Source organism: Natrix helvetica (assembly GCF_964273705.1).
Source record: "Natrix helvetica genome assembly, chromosome: 2".
In the NCBI taxonomy this organism is placed as follows: domain Eukaryota; kingdom Metazoa; phylum Chordata; class Lepidosauria; order Squamata; family Natricidae; genus Natrix; species Natrix helvetica.
The window spans coordinates 45,472,612-45,496,848 of NC_138552.1; the positions used below are offsets into that span (position 1 = coordinate 45,472,612).

At 39.4% G+C, this 24,237-nt stretch overlaps 1 protein-coding gene across 1 annotated transcript in view; it reads right to left on the reverse strand.

The window, feature by feature from the left end:
- PCSK1 (proprotein convertase subtilisin/kexin type 1) overlaps positions 1-24,237 on the reverse strand; it is a 49,790-nt gene that overhangs the window by 19,758 nt on the left and 5,795 nt on the right. The window contains exons 2-7 of the mRNA XM_081945006.1: positions 22,224-22,328; positions 13,985-14,095; positions 12,799-12,945; positions 12,248-12,324; positions 9,719-9,807; positions 4,138-4,310 (exon numbers count right to left, since the gene is read on the reverse strand). Of these exons, the coding sequence (XP_081801132.1) occupies positions 4,138-4,310; positions 9,719-9,807; positions 12,248-12,324; positions 12,799-12,945; positions 13,985-14,095; positions 22,224-22,328 (702 nt within the window). The remainder of the gene's footprint in view (positions 1-4,137; positions 4,311-9,718; positions 9,808-12,247; positions 12,325-12,798; positions 12,946-13,984; positions 14,096-22,223; positions 22,329-24,237) is intronic.

The window sequence follows — 24,237 nt, forward strand, 5'->3', positions numbered from 1 at the left end:
TCTGATCTCCGCTCCTTCCGTGTACAGCTGAAGACCCACCTCTTTCAATTATCTGGCCTGGTTCAATCGTAATTTTTCTCTTATTCCTCCTAACTGTTTTTAAATTGTTTTTAAACGTTAAATTTTTAATTACATATTGAGTTCTTACAATTGGGGTATTTTAATGCTAATTTTAACTGTCTATATGATGTAATTTGTTACCTCCTCCGTGTCCGTGTCCGTGTATGTGTATATGTGTTTGGTATGTATGTATGTTTATGTGTTTTTTATACATTTTCTATGTTTTATGCTCCATTGTACGCCGCCCCGAGTCCTACTTGGAAAGGGAGCGGCTAATAAATTCAATATTATTATTATTATTATTATTATTATTATTATTATTATTATTATTATTATTATTATTATTATTATTATTATCTAAGAGGCCAAAGAAGATGAGGTCAACCTATTCTCCAAAGCACCTGAAGACAAGAAGCAATAGATGGAAACTTATGAAGAAGAGAACCAACCTAGAACTAATGAGAAATTTCCTGACATTTAGACCAATTAATCAGTAGGACAACTTGTCTTCAGAAATTGTGGGTGCTGCAACACTGAAGGATTTTAAGAAGAGATTGGACAACCATTTGTCTAAAATTATATAAGGTTTCCTGCATGAGCAGAGGGTTGGACTAGAAGACCTCTAAGGTCCCTTCCAACTCTGTTATTCTGTTAACATCAGAAATTAATTGTTCTTGCTCATCACTAGCTGCCTTTCTGAATGATGAACTATAAACAAAATCACGCACACGCACACACACACATACGTACCATGCAAGAATATGCAAAAAGAAAAAGTCATCTAAAAATAAAAAAAATACTGTGATGCTGGAGTTGGAAGACTAGTAACATTTTAGAGAAATTTATCCTTAAAAAAAGATTAATGAAAGTATATTCACTTTAAGAGTGTCTCATTTATTAAAATGCTTGGGTGGATTTTTAAAGAGATAGCTCATAGACTATAACAAGAATAGCAGTGGTAATTAAAGAACCCTTTTCTTAAATTGTTCATGTAGAAAATGTTACTAAGTCTCATTAGGAAAATATGACTCCTTATTTGCCTTACTTTGGACAATGTATAATCTCTAGCAAATGTAGCTATGCTGGAAGGAAAGCAAGGATGAAGAACTGTGCTCTGTATAGACTGTGTGTCGTCGACACTGACCTTCAGACTTTCTCTCAAACCCCTCTCTTAACTTCATAGGGAAAATTCAAAATCCAGAAATGAATCAGGACAGCTGTGTCTGCAGTGATGGAGCAAGAGGCTCAAAATGATGAAGAACCCATTGTGTTGTCAGGGTGCAAGACTTTCCATTTCATATGTGTGTCATGATGTTACCAGGGAGTATAAAAAGGGTAGAGTTTATGGCATGCTGGTGCATCATTTTGATGTCCCATTGTACTCCTCATCTGTATGAAGGATTTTTTATTTTTAAAAAAGCTTCTGTGTACTGAATGCATCTTCAAAAATTATGGATGAACAGGCTGATAAAAAGAGAAAGTAGGAGAATTATTTTCTCCAAAGACTAAAAAGGAAATAAAAAAGAGAGGAGGGGAAACCAGTGAAGGAAAGAAAGAAGAGAATGGCAGCAAAGGAGAAATAAGAGGCAGTAGAACGAAAAAAGGGTGATGCAAGAAGATAGGCTAAGTAAAACCCTAAGTCCAAGTAAAATATACAATTGCTGGGTTTTAACATGCTAAAAGTAAAGGCAAAGTTTCCCCCTGTCCAGTCGTATCCAACTTTTGATGGTGTGTCCATCTCCGTTTCTTAGCCAAGGTAGCCAGCATTGTCCAAAGACTTTTTAATGATTATATACAGTGGTGGGATTCAGCCAGTTTGCACCTATTCATGAGAACTGGTTGTTAACTTTCTAAGCAGTTCAGAGAACAGGTTGTTGGAAGAAATCTCATTTTATTTTTTTCCACTTTACAGGTCTAATCCTGTAAAGAAGGCAGGAAGGAAACATTCTGGTGTTGTTTCTAGCCTAACCTTTATTGCCATGCTTAGAGAAACTGCCTCTCCAGTTAACCCTTATTACATTGTAACAGCTAAGGCAAAGTGAGTGTAACAGCTAAGGCGAAGCAACATCGACGTGAGTGATGTTGAATTGGCCATGCCCACCCATTCACATGACCACTGAGCCATGCCTATCCAGCTGGTCATTAGGGCAGAGAACCGGTTGTTAAATTATTTGAATCCCACCACTGATTATGTGTCCAGCATGACTATACGTCGAAGCACATGGAATGCTTTTACCTTCCCACCAAAGTGGTATCTATTTATCTACTCGCATTTGCATGTTTTCAAACAACTAAGTGGGAAGGAGCTGGGCAAGTAATGGGAGATCACCCTATAGTGCAGTACTTGGGTCTTGAATCCAGACTGTCAGCTTTCCAGCTGACAAGCTGAGCATTTTTAACAGCTAAGCCACCGCTCCCTCATTTTAATGCTATGTTTAAACAAATTAAAAACATAGGGTTACTTTGATGGCCATGATAGTTTTGTTCATGCAGCTTGTTAAACAATATCAGGATTCCCTGTAATAGCAGAATTGAACCACAACCACAATACATTATAATAGCCTAGGGAAGCACATTGTCTGAACCCATAACCTTCATCCATTAATTCTGTGTTGCAAAAATGCACAGTTAGACAGTCATCAGTTTGGATTGGATACTTCCCCTCTTGAAAACATTGATTTTAAAGTAAAGTCCACAATCTACCTCAAACAACTCTATATCTTGCCTGTCACATTTCTCAAGCCAAAATACCAAATAAATAAAATACTATTTTGGAAAAGCAGCAAGTGGCCAGTGACTTAATACAATACAATAGAAGAGTTGGAAAGGACCTTGGAGGTCTTCTAGTCCAACCCCCTGCCTAGGCAGGAAACCCTATACAGTTTCAGGCAAATGGCTATCCAACATCTTCTTAAAGACTTCCAGTGTTGGGGCATTCACAACTTCTGGAGGCAAGCTGTTCCACTGATTAATTGTTCTAACTGTCAGGAAATTTCTCCTCAGTTCTAAGTTGCTTCTCTCCTTGATTAGTTTTCACTCATTGCTTCTTGTTCTACCCTCTACCCCAAGTGCTATTTGTTCTTTGCACTAAAATTATTTTTTAAACTTAATTTAATTTTTTTTTAAAAATGGGATTGTATTGCAAGGGATTGACAAAAGCAAAAAAATGATGCATTTCTCAGTATTGACCTTAAACTTGATAAACTCATTTTATTTCCAGGTAGATCATCTCTTGACTTCATTCTTAGTGGAAGAAAACTCTTTTCTCCTTCCAAAATAAAATCCCAAATTAGTGGTGCAATTGTTAGAATTCAATTTTTCCCCAATTTGGTTTTCTTCCATTGTGTTGTACCAACAACTCTCAAGGATGAGAAGGTTAGAAATAATATGTTCAAGTTATGTAAGTTGTTTTAATAACTAGATAATTAATAAAAGCAATTAACTGTTAATTGTTTTATACCTTCACTCTCAGTAAAATTGTGAAATAGGAACTTGAGCTGAGTCAAGTATTGGCTGCATCTGTCAGAAAGTCCACTTCCTATCAGAGTATCATTGGTCTATCTAAATGGTGAAAGAACAGTTAATGAAAGAATATCTTGAAAAATCGGATAAGCCAAATTACAAAAAAAAGGCAGATCTCTCTATTGATACAAGAGGCTTAATAAGTGAGTTTAAATGTTACCTTAGTTTTTAGAATTAAAAAGCATAAAAAATTGCTCATAAACTTCACCTACATCCTTAACTGGACCTAAATTACCAACAAGAAGGCTATTTTTCTCAAGTATTCACATCATTTTAATTATAACTAATTGAGCTATGCACTCTGTTATGAAACAACGTATCAAATTTTGATGCCATGCTACATAATAATGCAATATTCAGGAAGTAGGCAATTTCTATTAATATTTTATAGGACCTCTTTGTATAAAATCTTATTAATATTCAAAGGAAAACAAGTAGGAAAAAGTCAGCAAAGAAAAAAGAAAAACAAGAAGGTGTGAGAGAGTGATGATAGGAAACAACCCATTTTCTGGCATGTACTAACTGCTTTTTCGCTTTGTGTTAAGAATGTCTTACCTTTTTAATTCCATATTCAAAAGCCTTTTGGGCCAGTCTGCCAGGTCCCTCCACAGTTTTCCCATCATCATTTGGACCCCAACTGGCACTATAAATATCCACATGATCAGGATTGAACCCAATTGAGCTAGCTTCAATGGCGTCTGTGACTATGCCATCCAGCATTCTGATCCCTTTTATGAGAGAGATGGGGAAGGGGGGAGAGAGAGGGGGGGGAGAGAATCCCAATTAGCCATTATTTTGTGTTCTCTTTCAATGGCCAGTACAAAACAGTGCTGTGACCATGTCGAAATGGAAACATTTTGCCCACTTTTCTAAACTGCAAGGACCTAAGAACAAAGGACTGGATTGGATATGGGTGATTCAATATGTACAGTGGATATAAAAAGCCTACACACCTATTTTAAAATGCCAAGTTTTTGAGCGGTAAAAAAAAACAGGCCAAGATAACTCACATACGATCCCCCCCACCCCAGCTTGAATAAAACATACGAGCTGTACAATTCACTTGAAAAACAAACTCAAATCTTTTAGGGAAAAATAGCAAGAATAATGTGGCTGCCTAAGTATGAAAACCCTCCTATAAGTAGGGATGTGGCTGTGTTCAGAATTAATCGCATTCAAACTGATGTTAACTAGTAGTCAGTACACATCTGTCATCAATTAAAGTGATTCTGATCAAGCCCATATAAAGTTCAGCTGTTTTAGTAGTACGTTTCAGACATTTAATCAGTTGCCTCTTACAACAAAAGCCATGATCTGCAAAGAGCCCAGGGATGAGATTCTACCAGTTCAGACCGGTTCGGGCGAACCTATAGCTCTGAACATCAGCAAGTGGGCAGGCCCATCCACCTGTCCCTGAGCTTTACCTATCTTTATCTTCTCAGCAGATTGGTCTGCCACACCTCAGTGTTTTTCTTCCCAAGTAGCAATCCGAAATGTAAGTATTCTGTAAATTGGGCACGTGCGCTAAGCACGCACTCAGCGAACCAGTAGTTAAACCGGTAGGAACCCACCCCTGAGAGAGGCTACAGAGCAGGGGGTTCAATCTCACGGTCTACGGGGAAGATGCATCACTTGCTGGCCACATCCATGCCCCGTTTAGCAAAGGGGAAAAAAGTCCTATGACGCGAGTTTGAACACCCCTGCTATAGAGGATCAAAAGGATCTATTGTTGATATCAGTCAGGAGAATGTTTCCCCCCAAAGCATTGAATATATCATGGAACACAGTAAAGACAATCACTGGAGAAAATATGGCATGACAGTGACATTACCAAGAACTGGATGTCCCTCCAAAGTTTACAAAAGAACTACTTTGCAAAGAGGCCTAAAGCAACATTAAAGGAGTTGCAAGAATTTCTAGCAAGTACTGATTGTGTGCTGCATATGACAACAATTTTCTATGTTCGTTAAAGGGTTAAAGGATACAGCAACAAGATGAAAGCTTTTTCTTACAAAGAAAAACATCGGCCCCCTGCTATGTTCACAAAAACCTACATGAAATCTGACAAAAACATGTGGGGAAAATGTGTTACAGTCTGATGAGACCAAGGTTGAAGGTTTTGGCCGTAATTCCAAAAATTGTTTGGTGCAAAAACAGCACCGTATCATCAACAGTACACCAAAGCCACAGTGAAACACAATGGTTGCAGCATTATGCTTTGTGGTTCTTTTCTTCAGCTGGAACAGAAGCTTTAGTCAAGGTGAAGGGAATTATGAACAGTTCCAAATATCAGTTAATTTTGGCACAAAATCTTCAGACCTCTGCTAAAATGTTGAAGAGAAATTTCATATTTCAATGCAACAACAACAACTCAAAGCACCTCCATTTTTTTTTAAATGGCTTCACCAGAAGAAGATCAAAGTTTTGGAAAGGCTCAGCCAGAGCCTGGATCTGAATCCAATTGAGAATCTCTGGGGTGACCCGAAGAGGGCTATGCACAGGAGATGCCCTCTCAATCTGACAGATTTGGAGTCCTTTTGCAAGGAAGAATGGGCAGAGTTTTCTAAGGCCATGCTGATAGGCTCCTCTGTAAAAGACTGAATGCTGTCATGAAATCAAAAGGTGCTTCAACAAGGTATTAGTTTAAAAGTGGGCATCTTTATTCCATCATGTTATTGTAAGTTTTTATTTTTATTTTCCTCAAAATATTTCATATTGTTCTTTAATTGATTTGTAAAGTTTATATGTTATATAAATTCTGCAGTGATTTATCTTGGTCTGATTTTTCTACATAATAATAATAATAATAAAATTTATTTCTTAGCCGCACCCTCTCCTGAAGGACTCGGGGCGGCGTACAATAAAAAACACATAAAATACAATATGGACAATACACACACAAAATAAACGAATACGTGTACATGGAGGAGGTAGGCAAATGAATAAAAACAATTAAAAACACAATTTAAAATCCCCTAATAAAATTCCAAAAACCACAAAATTAAAAAACCCATCAGGAGCAGTGTGAACGAACTATGGTTGAGCCAGGCCAGCTACTTGGAATAGGTGGGTCTTGAGCTTTATCCGGAAGGCGCGGAGGTCAGAGGTGGTCCTAATATCTGGGGGAAGGTCATTCCACAGGGCTGGGCCCGCTACAGAGAAGGCTCTGCTCCTAGACGCCGCCCCCCGACATTGTCTGGTGGACGGCACCTGGAGGAGTCCCTCTCTGTGCGAGCGAATTGGTCGCAGGGATGTATGGGGCAGGATACGATCCCGCAAGTAGCTAGGTCCTGAGCCATGGAGCGCTTTAAAGATCATTATCAAGACCTTGAAACGCACCCGGTAGACCACAGGGAGCCAGTGCAGCTCGCACAGGAAAGGTGTCACATGGGAGTACCTTGTACTCCCCATAATTACCCGCGCGGCTGCATTCTGGACCAACTGTAGTCTCCGAGTGCATTTCAAGGGAAGCCCCATGTAGAGAGCATTACAGTAGTCCAGGCGAGACGTCACCAGCGCATGAGTGACTGTGCGCAAGGCATCCCGGTCCAATAGGGGGCGCAATTGGCGCACCAGGTGAACCTGGTGGAACGCCCCCCTTGCCACGGCCATCACATGGTCATCCATCGACAGCCGAGCATCCAGGAGGACGCCCAAATTGCACGCCCGCTCCACCGGGGCAAGTTGTACGCCCCCGATGGCCAGAGATGGAATTAACTGGTTGAACCGGGGGGCCGGAACCCACAGCCACTCCATCTTGGAGGGGTTGAGCTTGAGTCGGTTGTCATCCATCCAGACCCGTATGGCTTCCACACACTGGGACATCACTTCGACGGCCTCGTTGGGGTGGTTCGGGGTGGAGATGTACAGCTGAGTATCATCAGCGTACAGATGGTATCCCACCCCGAAACCACGGATGATCTCACCCAGCGGCTTCATATATGTGTTGAACAGGAGCGGCGAGAGGACCGACCCCTGTGGCACCCCACAGGTAAGGGGGCTTAGAGTCGACCTCTGCTCCCCTGTCAACACACGTTGCGTCCGGCCGGAAAGGTAGGAGCTGAACCACCGTAAAACGGTGCCCCCGACCCCCAATCCCTCCAGTCAGTGCAACAAGATACCATGGTCGATGGTATCAAAAGCCGCCGAGAGGTCTAATAGGACCAGGATAGAGGAACAACCCCTATCTCTGGCCCTCCAGAGATCATCCACCAACGCGACCAAGGCCGTCTGCGTGCTGTGCCCAGGGCGAAAGCCGGACTGGGCGGGTCTAGATAATCATTTTCCTCCAGATGTCGTGGAAACTGATAAGCCACCACACTCTCTACAACCTTCGCCAGAAAGGGAAGGTTGGAGACAGGACGATAATTGGCCAGCTCCGTAGGGTCCAGGGAAGGCTTCTTGAGCAAGGATCTCACCACCGCCTCTTTCAAGGCGGCTGGAAGAGACCCCTCACCCAGCGAAGCATTCACTAGGCCCAGGAGCCAGTCACGTGTAACCTCCCAGGATGCCAGTACAAGCCAGGAGGGACACGGGTCCAGTAAACATGTGGTGGGTCGCAGTCGTCCACGGACTCTGTCCAAATCCTCGATGGCAACCAAGTCAAACTCCTCCCAGATTGGTCTCTCAAGACTCGCCACGGACGCCTCTACAGGGCCACTGAAAGGGACCCAATCCTTCCGGATTTGAGCGATTTTATCCTGCAGATATTTCCCAAATTCCTCTGCCCTACCCTGTAAAGGGGCCTCCCGCGGCCTCTGAAATAGGAGGGAGCGGGACACCCGAAACAGGGCGGCAGGGCGGTTCTCTGCGGATGCAATGAGAGTGGCACAATATTGACGTTTGGCCACTCTCAATGCCACAAGGTACGTCCTTAAATGGGCTCGTACATGTGTCCGGTCAAATTCGGAGCGGGAGGATCTCCAACAACTCTCTAGGCATCTCTTGCGACGCTTCATCACCCTTAGCTCCTCGGTAAACCAAGGGGCCAGGGTGGAGCGTTGCCGCCGGAGAGGCCGCAAAGGCGCCACCCGGGTCAAGGCCCCGGTAGTCGCATTGTTCCACGCGACCACCAGGTCCTCTACCCGAGGGCGGGTCAGGGCCGCAGAAGGTGGCCCAAGCTCCATCTGGAACCTCTCTGGTTCCATCAGGCGCCTGGGGCGGAACCATCTAGTATTTTCCGGTTCCGCCTCCCCACAGCGGGGGGGGTAGCACCAGGGAAGTCAAGTCGGAGGAGTGAGTGGTCTGACCATGACAGGGGAGTGATGGTTAAGTCCCCTCCTCCCAGATCACTCAACCACTGGCCACATCTCAGAAACCTGGCATTTTAAAAGAGACTCATAGACTTTTTACATCCACTCTAGCAGATTCTTTTTGAGATGCAGTTGTTTCAAAAAAAGGTGAATTAGGAAAACAAAATCAGATTTGAAAATAAGATATTTGATCGCTTTATACCAGCAAAGAGACCAGAAGGATGGTAACAGATAGTAGAGGAAAGATCACTGTGGCACCTAGCATATTTTTCTATAGTATCCTATGGTTGGTTTCCATTTTCTGATCATTCTTACAAAGATCAGGTGCCTCCCCTCATCTCCGCCACACAATGCCAAACTGCATCCCTGCTTCTGTTAATCACCAAAAGATCTGTGTACATCTTTAATATGAAATATATTAATATGAAAGTCCTTATCTTTGCCAAAAAAAAAAACTATTTAATGATGAAACTGTCTGAAATATGACTGATGAGAAAATGGTCTCAGCCTCAGCCTCCAGCACACGTGGTCCCATTCCCCACCTTCCTGATGACGTCACCAGCCTCACCAGCCATAAACCTCACCGCACGTCACTGTAGCAAACTAATCAACTACTGATGCTTAGGGATTATGGTACTTAATGAAAGTATTATTTTCAGGGTTCTGTTGAAATTCATTAGATGGCAGCAACGAATAACCCTTTCAGTCTTTTGTATGATCAGAGTGCATAATAGAAACAGAAAGCATACTGTCATCTCTTCTGTCCCTGCTATTCAGTTTAATATTCCTTTGTTCAGTGCCTCTCCACTAGCATTTCAAACATCTCTGGGTACTTCAGCAAAGAAACAGACTGCTAAAATAGAATTATGATTAATATTTCTTACCTCCAACTTTGGAATTGTATGCTACTCCAACTCCACATTTTAGATTGTTTGCTTGCATGGCAATCTCTCCTGCACAACGTGTTCCATGTCTGCAACAAAAGCAGCTTTAGACGGGTCATCTTCAAATCTTATTATGTAATTATTATTCATTTGAGTATATGAAATTTAGATGGAGCTAAAAGAAACTAAATTACATAGCCTGTTTGCACAACATGATTAACAAAGTCATAGGAGAAGATTAGAGGGTTACATGAATACCACAATATAGTTTATTAAGTTACTATGCCCATCTCTACTTAATTAACCTTCCCGACAAATATGCATCCTTATGTGTGGGAGGGAATAATTTTATCACAAAATAGATTTGAGTTTGTTTGAGGCTAAACTAGGCACTGTTTCCCCCAATCAACCTTGTAATTCTTATTGAAGAATTAACCAGTTTTGAAACAGACAATAATCATAATGATTTCATTATGATTTCCATCATAAATGAGATTTCTCTAGGAAAACTTTCTCTGTTTTCTTTTTACTCATCTCCTGCAACTGCATTGCTGGTGGTTAAAAAAGGGGACAAACAAGGTTGGTGAGATGAGGCTACCCTGATTCTCTCTGTACCACTGTGAATTATTCTTTGATTCCCACCCCCCTAGCATTATCACTGATACCAATGATACCCTTCTGGTTTCTGACTCAGTGGTTGCACTGACTAAAAAATCCGCATTTGTCAGAGTTCAGTTTGTTACATTGACTGAAAAAATGGTCAATGCACAACCAATCCAGTCATCTTGGATCTACTGTCTACTGTTCTACTGTCCCACAAAGTTGACAAGTTGGGGGATAAGCAAGTAACCTACCCTAACTATGAAATAATCATGAATGATTATAGAACACAGAGCAACTTTAGTCAAACTAATGTCATTCTGATGTGTTGGATCTGTAAGAATTCTTCAGTGAGCACACCTATTGTTTTCCCCACACATTTTGATGATTTTGTAAATTAATTCAAATAATAAATGCAATGTTTAAGAGACCAAGGAAAATTTATGGCTTTAATGAATATCAGATATCAAGTTATCTATTAAGGGGATGATTAGATTTAAGTTTGTCCTTTTTATTTCCAGCAAGTAAACAGTACAATATTTTCTATTCCACCGTTCAGAAAATCTTCACTTTCATTGCACCAAATGATAGTCCACTGGTGAAAAGCTGCTTTATTTAATAGCACAGCTTGGTATACACTGAAGCTGTTGAATGCTGCCAGTTTGAATTTCATTTACATATATCAAAAATAGTTGTTATGGAGAAATGGAAGATTTGAGATAATTTAAATCAGTGGATAATGGTCAATTATTGCCAATAACTGCTCCAGCTGAGTGATACATTTTACCAAACCTGGAAATATTCATCTTTTGAAAACCTTTCACTGTCACAATATTTTTTTCCCCTGTTACAATAGAATCCACATAAGGAACAATATTATTTGCCTTAAATAGATGTTGCTGAACCTTAATGCATTATAACAAAAATGGCATCCTATCCTAATTGTCTTGGGAAGCATTGCATGTTTATGATCCCACACTTGAAGTGAAATGGGTGGCCTGATCCTCTGCTTCTCAAACCAACACAGACCATATTGATGCATTCGTCCACTAAAAACGAAATCCTCATTTTATTCAGGTTGCTTACTCCCAGCTAAATGTTCATTTGTCTTACACATTGTATTTCAGGAGTGTCCATGATGGAGGGGATCAAAACAGACAGTAAGACAACCTGATAACACAATTGAAACCCATCCATTTTTAACATAGGCAATTAACTTAGGGAGTTGTTGGGATTGTGGTATCAGTTGGAAATGGAAGTGTGTGTGTGTGTGTGTGTGCATGCGTGTGTACAGTTGGTTTATCATATTGTTTCATCTAAACCATAACCAACCCAATATCTGAAAAAAAACCTAAATGGTTCAAATTAATCATCTATATCATGAAGTGCCATACACTTTAATAACAGAATCTTAAATTTTAGGCTTGTGTGTTAATTGCATAAATGACACTTGAAAATTAATTTGCCATTCTCTGAAAGTACCTACTCAGCACTAAGACTAATAGGCAACTCTAAATAATGGATATTTTCACAAATCACATCTATATCAGGACAAAACTAGACAAAACAAAAGATCTTGTCCCACTGTGGTGAGAGTATGGAAAATCAATATGGATATCTATCACCCTTGGTCAAGCAAATAGAAATATGTTAGAGTCCAATCCTGAGCAAGGGGAAATCATAAAAAGAAAGAAAGAATCCCTGTCCCATCAGTATATAAATGTGATATTGTCTGGGTTCTGAGGCAAAGGATGACAATAACAACTTTGTGGTATTGAATTAGCTTGATTTGTTACTGCTCTTAAAGTTTAGTCCAAATAGATAATATAAAGTGACAGTGAATATCATTAAAATAATGATATTCAATTCAATAATTCCAGAAACAACTGCAATATATATCAGAGTGTATTAAAGTCGGTAGTTACTCACTTATTTTCATTAGTAGGATCATATCTGGGAAATGGATCATGATCATTGTCATTAAAATCATAACTTGCATCAGGATCCTAAATGTTAATCAAGAAAATAGCTGTAATTATTCTAAATCAATTGGTGAAGCAAGAGAGATAGCAATATAAGAAGAATCATAGCAAACCAAAATGGAAACATATCTAGTCCCACTTTCTGTTTTGTCAGTGGTCAATACAATATCTGGCTGGGATGCCAACAATTGCACATAATTGCAGTATAACATCCTTGTTTCCCCATTAATAGCAGCATTCTCCCTTTAAAAAAAAATCAATAATAGCTCATGTTTTATTGAGTTGTCGTATTTGAATTTCTTCACCCAATTGTTATGCAGCATGTGATTTTAACTCTTTTGAATTCTCCCCAGAATCTACAGATTAGGCTGATAAGGTATTCACTTGAAGGCACCCAATCATGTTCATTATTGAAAAGCAATATTTTTAAACTCCAAGAAACTAATCATGAAATTGGAAATGAAAAAATAGTGATTGCTACTGAAATATTAAACTCACATAGTTAAAGTAAATGTCTGTGTGATTCCATTCCAAGCCATCATCAAGCACTGTTATGACAACTCCTTTGCCTGTGATGCCCTTTTGCCACACTGGAAGGACATGGAGATCCAATTTGCGCAAAGATCGGTTGATTCTTGTATCTTGCTAGGAGAAACAAAAGACAATTTATTTATGCATTATGCAAATGTTACTAACTTGTTTTACCTATAACACATTGTAAAAATTAATTAATTTTCTTACATATGTTGCAATCAAGTCTCTTTGTATGAATGAATGAATGAATGAATGAATGAATAAATAAATGCATTCTTGCTCCTGCATAGTTTTTATTTATTTAATATTACATCAAGAAAAGCTACTTTTAAATATTGCTTGCAGAGATACACTATTTTATTTTTTATTTCTTTATTAACTTTGACAATATTTATTTAGTTAGTATTGCTGAAACAACAGCCTTTCCTTTACTGAAATTTTCTGTCAGTTCTCATGAATTGCATGGCACATTGAAAAGAAATATGCTTAATAAAATGTTTGTATTTGATTTGGTTTTGATTTGAGTCCAGTGTAAACATTTATACAATTGCTTCACGATGCACATAGTAGTACTGTACACACTAACTTTACCCAACTTCTTTTGTCTAGTATGGAAGATTATAAGAAATCTTAAATCAGAGAGAGAGAGAGCAAGACGGAAGAAGAGAGAACACAAGATGGGCAAGAGCGGCTATATTTTATTGCTAATTTGAATCTCTTAGAATCATCTTGTCTTAAAATTATTATTTGTTAGTAAAAAAAGAGGCTGCATCACATTATGACTGACTGATTAAAAAATGACATCACTTCATCATTTCCTTCCTTTCTTTCATTTGAGGTACTTAGCTCCCCCATTGAATTTTATAAAGCTTGTGCTCTTTTTCACAAGTGCTACTTATCTCAAACTTTAATATATTACATTTGGGCAAATTCAGTAAGATAATTTTTCCACTAGATAATAGTTTTGTGACTGTAGTTTTCATTTCAAAATCATGCTGCAGATGATTGTATATATATCATATTTTAAACCTAAAAGCCAACTTCTATTATCATACTTTGAATGATCTCACAAATGGTTTAGTACACTAATGAAGCAATACTAAAAGATTCTTCAGACATATATGTTCTACATGTAGATTCAAATTCTTACCAGGTACCATTGTTGGCTCCACATTGGGTCATTGAATAGATTTTCTGCTGAGTCTCCTAATTCAAAACGCTTAGTTCGCTTTTTTTCATACTGTTGTTCAGCCCAAGTCACCTAAAATAGCATCAGATAGATAAATAAATAGCTAGATAAGAAAATACTGGAGGTCCTTGTGTCTATAAATGCACACTGAAGTCTTGTTTATCCATGTTTAACCCACAGGTTTTATAAGGAACTCAGGGCACCAGTTCTAGAATGATGGTCTTTCCTTAAAACAGCAAATGCTAATTTTATTATTGCACAGCTAAAAACAGCTTAAGATTGTCTCCTGTCTTGGCTATTTCATAACTAAAATAGAATAAGTACATAAGTGAGAAAGATACTACAGTCCAAAAGTGGAGCATGTCAATATATTCTTTATAGAACAGATTTTTTAAATTATATTGCTAATTTATTCATAAATTACTTTATTATTTTGGGAAATCAAATTCCATTTTTATAATCCAACCCTTGATCTTTAATTTTAAAAGGATAATAAAAGCCTTGCAAGAAGGCAGTATCTTTGATCCAGCAGTGATGATTCACAATCCAAGAATCAAAATGAATGACACTGAATGATAATGAATGATTATTTTTAATCTGCCTTGTTTTTATTATAAAATGTATGTATGTATGTACAATCTATGGGATTCCCCATTGTCAAGAATTTTGTCATGGGAAGTAAAAACCCCACTACTTTTTTGTAATAACATCGTTTGGAATACAACATGGATCCGAAATCTAATCTGGATTCTCTGCCTCTCTCCCATGGCTTTTGCTACCCAAGGTGAAGGATAAGATAATACCACTTCAATCCAAGTGCAGAAAATGATCATATTGTTCATCAGATCATATTTCCTAAAGGCAGCAAGCTGGCTTTGGGATACAGTGTAGTTTTCACTATCCAGCAATCTCCTCTAAATCCTAGCAATTACTTTTTCCTCAACTGCCCTGCAGCTACTGACATGCAGAGCAACTGCTACCTCACTCTGCCTCTTTCTAGGATCAGTCTTAACACTTCTACCTAGCAAAGATCTTCGCATCCAGGTCTTTGGCTTTAGGAATCAAAATCCACTCATTCTTCTGTCTGAAATGTTGCTGGCAGCATTTCAAGTTTTTAGCAAGTCCAAATAAGATATATTTCCCAGCACAACTGTTGTCTGAAATTTGAATCCCCAGTTTTAAATCCCAGAGCAGGAGAAATATAGATGAAGCTGAAATATTTTATATATATATATATATGTATGTATGTATGTATGTATGTATGTATGTATGTATGTATGTATGTATATATATGTATGCAGGTCTTGGCGTATTCGGGTCTTTTCCCATGTAAGATTGACAGTATCTTGGCAAAGTTTTGATGAGGTCACACTCGTCATCTTCAGGCTGGTGCCTTTGGCTTCATGCTTGTGTGAGCAAAGCGTGATTGGAGCTGCCGTTTATAATTATGGAAGCTATCAAAATAGAGAAACACCCCCACAACATGAATAAACGTGATGATACCTGCTGCCTACCAGACATCTGGAAACTAACCCTAGTCAATAAACGAATCTCAGTCACAAAAACCAACATAGGACACAGAACAACACAGGACACCATCACCAATCACCCTCACCAAACATCAATTCCATCAACCAATCAAGATGTGACAACAGAGCCCACCAATCTGTTTAAAGCAACAAAGCCAACATTCCACACCCACCCACCTATATTTATAGAAAAACGGCAGCTCCGATTATGCTTTCCTCACACAAGCACAAAGCCAAAAGCACCAGCCTGAAGATGACGAGTGTGACCTTGTTGAACCGTCACCAAGATACTATCAATCTTACATGGGAAAAGACCCGAATATGCCAAGACCTATAATATACACCTATAAAAGAAGCCTTGACAGCTATCAAGAACAAACACAAACCCCCTAAACACATCCTGGACCTGACCAACCACTGCCTAACCAACACATACTTCATCCATAATGGACAAAGATACAAGCAGATAGAGGGAGCACCCATGGGATCATCCCTCTCACCCATCATTGCAAACGTATACATGGAACATTTTGAAACTAACGTCTTAGATAAATCTGAACACAAACAGAAACTCTGGCTTAGATATGTTGATGATGCTTTCGTGTTTTGGCCACACGAGAAAGAAAACTTGGACAACTTCCTCACACATCTCAACAGCCTACATCCCAAATTATTATTCACTATGGAAATAGAAGCAAACAACCAACTTCCCTTTCTGGACGTCCTAATCTACAAAAAACCCAATGGCTGCCTAGGACACACCATCTACCAAAAAAATCACACACCAACTGCTACTTAAACACACAATCGCATCACCACCTTGCACAGATCAACTCTGTAGCCAAGACCCTCATCTCCAGAACCAAACTCCTAGCCGACAAAGACCACCTGAAAACTGAATTACACACTCTCACAAACGTATTAATCTCCAACGGATTCCAAAGAAAAACAATTACTAACCTAATCCAAAGGGAGACTCCCCCCAAGAACCGAGACACAGAACAGGACAATGGCATCGCACTCCTCCCTTACATCAAAGGCACCACAGATAAAAATCAGCAAAATTCTCCACAAATACAATATCAAGACAGCCTTCAACACTGACCAAAAAATAGCCAACATCTTAAGAAACCCCAAAGACAAAATCCAGCTAGAAAACCAAGGAGTTTACGAAATACCATGCAAAATCTGCCCTGCAACATACATAGGACAAACGAACAGGAGAATAAATGCACGCATCACAGAACACAAGAACGCAGTAAGAAAAAAAAGAAAAAACTTCCTCCCTTTTCCAGCATCTTAAAGCCACAGGACATGAAATTAATTTTGAAGGAACCAAATTAATCTCCAAAACTGAACACTTCAAGAGAATAACTATGGAAGTTATCGAAATAGAGAAACACCCCCACAACATGAATAAACGTGAAGATACCTCCCTCCTACCAGACATCTGGAAACCAGCCCTAATCAACAAATGAGCCCCAACCACCACCCAGGCTGTTACAACACAGAACAACGGACACACAACCAGCACCAATTAGCACCAATTTACCAATCATGATACAACCACACAACCAATCATTCCACTTACTGAAACAAAGCCAGCACTCCACACACACACACCACCAAGATTTATAGAAAGACGGCAGCTCCAACCACGCTTTAAGCCAAAAACACCAGCCTGAAGATGGCGAGTGAGACTTCAAATGGGCTTTGCTTAGGCACATTTTCTAGAGTAGGACTATCATTCACATGATGTTTCCAATTAGGAATTAAAGGCAGCAGAATCATCAAGAAATCCCAAAGACAGTGAGGAATTTAAACACCAATGATGATCCAAGACATCTCGTGCAGTACAAAAATGCTTCACATGATTGAAAATGTGTTTTCTACAAAATAAATGATACAACTTATTAGGAACCCAGCGGTTAGAGAAATAGCAGCGGAAATTTGGGGGAAAGAATAAGTCATAATGCATTTTAATGATTTCACTGGCATACCTACCTACAGTACATATCAATAGTGGGTTGACATTTTTGATTGGCATCCATTTTGCATAGTTTTTCAGCCCAGTCAAAGCATAAATTACTGTGGCAAATTCTCAAATTCTGAAGCAATTATTTCCATAGGAGCAGGGCATTTAGGAGTCAAGAGTCAAGCTTGACTTAAAGAAGGCTTTACACTTAGAAAAAAATAGTCCTTGTTTGGCAACTCTTTGTTTTTGAATTTAGCACTGTGACACTAATTTGCTAGATTTTAGACACCTTTTAAATGAATACATAGAGCAAGAAATCACAGTGGGCATTCAATATCATTGCCTTCTGACTCACTGTAATGGAAATACCCCATCCCTACTTCAGATATGTGAAAAACCTGTAAACTAGGTTTTATGGTTTCTTTTTTGAAGGTATTCATTCTGAAACATGTATTTTCAATTGATGTTTTTCCAGTTAATGACTGAATATCATGTTATTACACATACTGTTAGAAACAAATTTATTGTTAGATGAAGTTCAATATAATAGCTGTCTTGCACCTGTCTTTCGCAGTACTCTTTTCAAATTGGGATACTGTCCCCTTTGTAAACAAATTACTAGTCTACATAGACAGATTACCTATCTAGAATCTTTAATCTGTGTTCTCTAAGCAAAAATTAGGTGTCCAATTCAACCATTCCACTCTATGGAGATGTCACGCTATCAGCCCCCCCCTACCGCAAAGATCCTGCAGGAGAAGAGCAGTCTGGACAACCGTGGGATCTGGCAGGATGAGAACTGTGAACCATAAACACAAAGCTTTTGCTGTGACCTAGCATAACAGATATAGTGCCCTTGCTGACTGTAATGGGGACACTAAAGAGACAGGTCAAGGTAGTTGTGATAACGATGACTCAAATAAGCAGGGGATCGTAGTCCAAAATGAAGAACTTACTTCGGAAAGGCAAACTGGGGAACCATGTATCACACATCAGCCACACAAGAAGAGCAAGGTATGCAAAAAGAGAAGTCACCTTCTGGTTGGTGATTCAATCAAAATGGATGTATATTTAGGAAAGGATATGGAGGTTTTAAAAGATGTCAGGTGTTTGCCAGGTGCTACTGCCATCAGAGACAAGAGGCGTATTCTTAAGATAGTCAAGAATGCAAGTAAGGACTGTGATGTTGATGCTATTATATATCTTGGCACAAATGATCTGTCCCAAAAAGATGTACTTTCTGCGAAGAATGATTTCCAGAGCTTGGGGTATGAACTTAGTAGTATAGGTTGTAGGCTGTCTTTTCAGAGGTTTTACCAGTATATAAGGAACAAAAAGGGAGACTAATCTTATTGCATTCTTTGATAATGTGACAAAATTAGTGGACCAGAGGAATGCCATCGATATAGTTTACTTGGACTTCAACTTGGATTTTACTTTACTTGATACTTCGACTTGGACTTTACTTTACTTGATAAGGTAGAACATAACCTACTACTAGATAAAGTAGAAGAATGTGGGTTGGACAGCATCACCACCAGATGGATTCATACCTGGCTGACCAACCGCACTCAACATGTAGTCCTCAATGGAACTGCATCTACATGGAGGGAGGTATGCAGTGGAGTACCCCAAGGCGCTGTTTTGGGCCCAGTACTCTTCAACATCTTCATCAATGATTTGGATGAGGGAATAAATGGGGAACTCATCAAATTTGCAGATGACACCAAGCTGGCGGGAATAGCCAACACTCCAGAAGACAGGCTTAAGATACAGAAGGATCTTGACAAACTTGAACATTGGGCACTATCTAATAAAATGAAATTCAATGGTGAAAAGAGTAAGGTTCTACATTTAGGCAACAAAAACGGAATGCACAGGTACAGTATAGGTCAGTGATGGCGAACCTATGGCACGCGTGCCACAAGTGGCACACGGAGCCATTTGTCAGGGCACGCGAGGCGCTGCCCTGTTAGCTGGCCAGCGCGCATGAGCGCGCTGGCCAGCTGAGTTCACCTATTTAAAAGCTATTTTTCGCCTTCCCCAGGCTCCAGAGGCTTTATAGGAGCCTGGGGAGGGCGAAAGGAGCCTCCCTCACCCCCCTGGAGGCTTCAGGGACCGTCCGGAGGCTTCCCTGAAGCCTTCAGAATACTTAAAACCACCCTCCGAGCAAACCGGAAGTGACTTCCGGGTTGCTCGGAGGGTCGTTTTAAGCGTTCCGAAGGCTTCAGGGATCGTCTGGAGGCTTCCCTGACGCATTCGGAGCGTTTAAAACCACCCTCCAAGCAAACTGGAAGTGACTTCCGGGTTGCTCAGAGGGTGGTTTTAAGCATTCCGCAGGCTTCAGGGAAGCCTCCGGACGGTCCCTGAAGCCTCCGGAGAGCCTCCATGGGAGGCGGGGGAGGCTCTTTTGGCCCTCCCCAGGCTCCTATAAAGCCTCTGGAGCCTGGGGAACGCGAAAAAAGCATGTAAAAATGGGGGGGTCGCACATTGTGCGTGCATGCACACTGGGGGGTTGCGCGTTGCATTATGGGTGTGGCACGCCCGCACACGACCCCCCTGCACTCCCCCCACTTGTGGCATGCGAGCCAAAAAAGGTTCGTCATCGCTGGTATAGGTGGCACCTTGCTCAACAGTACTAACTGTGAGAGGGATCTTGGAGTCCTAGTGGACAACCATTTAAATATGAGCCAGCAGTGTGCAGCATCTGCCAAAAATGTCAACACAGTTCTAGGTTGCATAAACAGAGGGATAGAATCAAAATCACGTGAAGTCTTAATAGCACTTTATAATGCCTTGGTAAGGCCACACTTGGAATACTGTATTCAGTTTTGGTTACCACAATGTAGAAAAGATGTGGAGACTCTAGAAAGAGTGCAGAGAAGAGCAACAAAGATGATTATGGGACTGGAGACTAAAACATCTGAAGAACAGTTGCAGGAACTGGGTATGTCTAGTTTAATAGAAAGAAGGACATGGGGAGACATGATAGAAGTGTTTCAATATCTCAGGGGTTGCCACAAAGAAGAGGGAGTCAAACTATTCTCCAAGGCACCTGAGGGTAGAACAAGAAGCAATGGGTGGAAATTAATCAAGAAGAGAAGCAACTTAGGACTAAGGAGAAATTTCCTGACAGTTAGAAATTTCCTGAAATTTCCAATCAGTGGAACAGCTTGCCTCCAGAAATTGTGAATGCCCCAACACTGGAAGTCTTTAAGAAGATGTTGGATAGCCATTTGTCTGAAACGGTATAGGGTTTCCTGCCTAGGCAGGGGGTTGGATTAGAAGACCTCCAAGGTCTTCTTTCCAACTCTGCTATTGTATTGTATTGTATTGTATTGTATTGTATTGTATTGTATTGTATTGTATTGTATTGTATTGTATTGTAATAGGAATGCAGCAATTAGGGTGTGTCAGATGTGTCAACTTTCAATTTCCAAACATTAAGGGTGCTCAAAAGTTGTGACATGCCTTGGGGATTGTAAAGATATTTTAGTTACTGTAATATAATTTAGATGTGCTTGGTAAGTAACTACATAAATATCATAGCTTTTAAACATTTTACTTGTTTCATTTGCAGCACGAAGCTATTAAGGGGACTCTTTTTAAAACTCCTTCTTAATCTTTAATTGAGCCCTTTTGAAATTTGCTGGACTTATATCAATAGCAACTTTGAAAATAGGGCTTGTTCTTATGTGAAGCATTTGTGAAATGTTTGCAAACTTCCTAATTCCTAAATTACAAGGATTTGAATAGTAAACACAAGATATGCTTTTGATACCAGTTTCCAGAGATATTCATGTAAAACAAGAGATCCAGAAACAAACATGAGCAAATTCATAAATGAAGAAATGCCCTCTTTCTCCTTGATTGTGCCTATTGGAATTTCATGTGGTTGCACAGTTTTTAAAACCAACAGCTACAATTTCTTCGTTTTAAGGTGTTGCTTTTCAAATATAATGTCCCAATGTGATCTAGACTAAGATTGGATCAGTCTCAGGGTCAAAACAGGAAACCGTATACACATACTTTAAGATCTTTGGATGAAAAATATGAAATTTAAGTATTATAATAATGATCAGAAATCCAATTATTGAAGGATTATATCACACCACTTCCACAGAATTGGCGATTTAATAGTAAACTGGCAGGCAATTTCACATATAGTTATTTGGAGACCAAAGATTGTAGTTTGAGAAAGATTTATTCACTTAGAATTGGGTTTAAAATTACCATCTAAGAGAGACTATAAAGCCATGTTGGCAAACCTATGACATGCATGCTGGAAGTGGCACACAGAGCCAGCTCTCTGGGCATGCCAGCCATCGCCCATTGCTCTTCCAGCTTCCGGCGTGCCAGCCGGCAGCTGGTCTTCTCATGTGCAAGAGTACCATAAATTGGAATAGGAGGTCCCTGGTGCGCATGTGCATGCCAGGAAGCTGAGTTTCCAGTTTCCGGCATGCCAGCTGGTCTTTAGAAGACAGGTGACCAGTGCACATGCCGGAAACTGGAAGCTCAGCTTCTCGGCGCACACATGCATGCCATAGGGCTGCTCTTCTAGTTTCTGTTGTTCCCGCACGTGCATGCTAGGGATCTGTTCTTCCAGTTTCGTGGGGAGGGGAATGCACACTCCTGTTTTGGCACGTGGTGGAAAAGGTTTGCCAACACTGTTATAAAGCATACATGTACTACTTACCCGATCATCATCTGTGAGTTGTCTAGTGATATGAGAAGCACTTCGTCGAGATCTTCTAGGGTGGTTCTTGTGTCTAAGAAGATAATGATTTTCCAGTAACCCAATCTGTAAAGTACAAAACAATTTTAAGATATTTTCCTCATCATGCACAACAACAAGAAACAATTAAAGCTGCCCAGAAATCCTTTTACTGTAAGAGCTGAAATCATGCAGCAATACATAATTGCCTAATGAAATGTCTTTTAAAAACAAAGGATCAGGAAGCAGAATTATGTTCTACTAGTACTTTTATATCTTGCATTTTTTGCATAAAAATGAAAGTGCATTGCTTTTATTTAATGGTAATATGGACCAAAGTGGAACATGTGATTAAATTTATTTTAAGAAAAAATAGAAAGGAATAGGGCATGTTCATCTACAGAAGCTAGCTGCTGTCCTTAGAATGACAAAAGTAGCATCAGGGTATTTCTTGTAAGCTCCTTCCCTTTTTTATTAATTGCTCCCCCTACTTTCCCCCCCTTCTCCATTGCCACCAAAATAGTTTCTAGCTACATTATGTATGGAGCTAGTAATCTCTGTGGTTTATAGCACAGCGTTCCTCTGACATTCTCTTCCTTTTGAAAAAGTTTGAGTATATGTTACTAGGTACATTTTCTCAGTCCAAATTTCACAGAACAATCTTAATTATGTTCACTCAGTAATAAATCCCATAGACTTCAACAGAACTGATTTAGCTCCCTTTCCCTCATGATATGTCTACATACACATATTACAAAAGTGGAGTGAAAATGTTGCTACTAGCTATTGATGTTAGTACTTTCTTAAAATTTCAATTATTACTATTTGTAGGCTTCTATCTGATTTTTTTTAAATTAAATGGTATATCATACATTTTTTCCATTAGGGAAAATATTTTATTCTTAGATATTTTTATTGTTGTCAAATATAGAATATAGAATTACAAAGACATGCTCTTCATAATTCATACATGCTCTTAAATCCAATTTGCTGATAAGAACAGGAAATCAAATTATAACAATCCCAACAGATGGTTTTCTGGTTTTTGCTTGAACATTTCCAACAAAGGAGAGCTAAACATCTCTCTTTATTGGTAAGAATTGGAATGGGCTTTTACATGTAATATGCTTTCTGGAAATTTAGGTCCATTATTCTGGATCTTGTACCCAGAGAAAATAGAAAACAAGTCCCTCTTCCATGTGATATTTGTTCAGATATTTTAGAATACAATTATATTCCACCCTCTTAGCCTATTCTTAGGATTAAATACGAATATTCATTTATTTTAGTTTAACTTCATAGGACTTACTTTTCTAGTTCCATTATTATTCTCACTACACCTCTCTGATCTTGCTCCAGTTTCTCTAAATCTTTAGTAAGGATTGGACTAAAGATGACAAAATTATTTTCCATGAGTTGGAAACCATATTTTTATTAACACAGTTTAAAACTATATGCCTTTTTTTTTCTTTTGCAGCCATATCATACTGTCAATTTGAATACAGTATTCACTTTTTAATTTACTGTACAACATAGTGGAAATTCAGAGTTGGTGTTTAGAATCTGGCAGTGTCTGGATGGCATGAAACAAGCTCGACCCAAGCAAAATAGAATAACTTAATTTAGAAGTCTGGTAATTCAGGGACGTATCAAATCTAGCTGTGAAAGGGGTTGGCCCCTTGTAGATTTTTGGCCATGGCCAAGAAAGCATTTGCCCAACCCAACAGAAGGCCCTGAAGAGGGTTATTCATGCGCTTGATACTTGTTATTTGGAACAATCTAATATACTTTGCTTGGAACTGCCCATAAAACACACACATAAACTTCAGCTAGATCAACAAATGCTGGTCTTTCTGTTTATGAGAGAACTTCCTTACTGCATTTTCTACTGTTGTAATTCAAATTTTGATTATCACCTATATAACTAAGCACCTTGATATCCATGAAACTGAGATAAATTCCATGTGACTGCTGAATGTCTCCAACTATCAGAGGT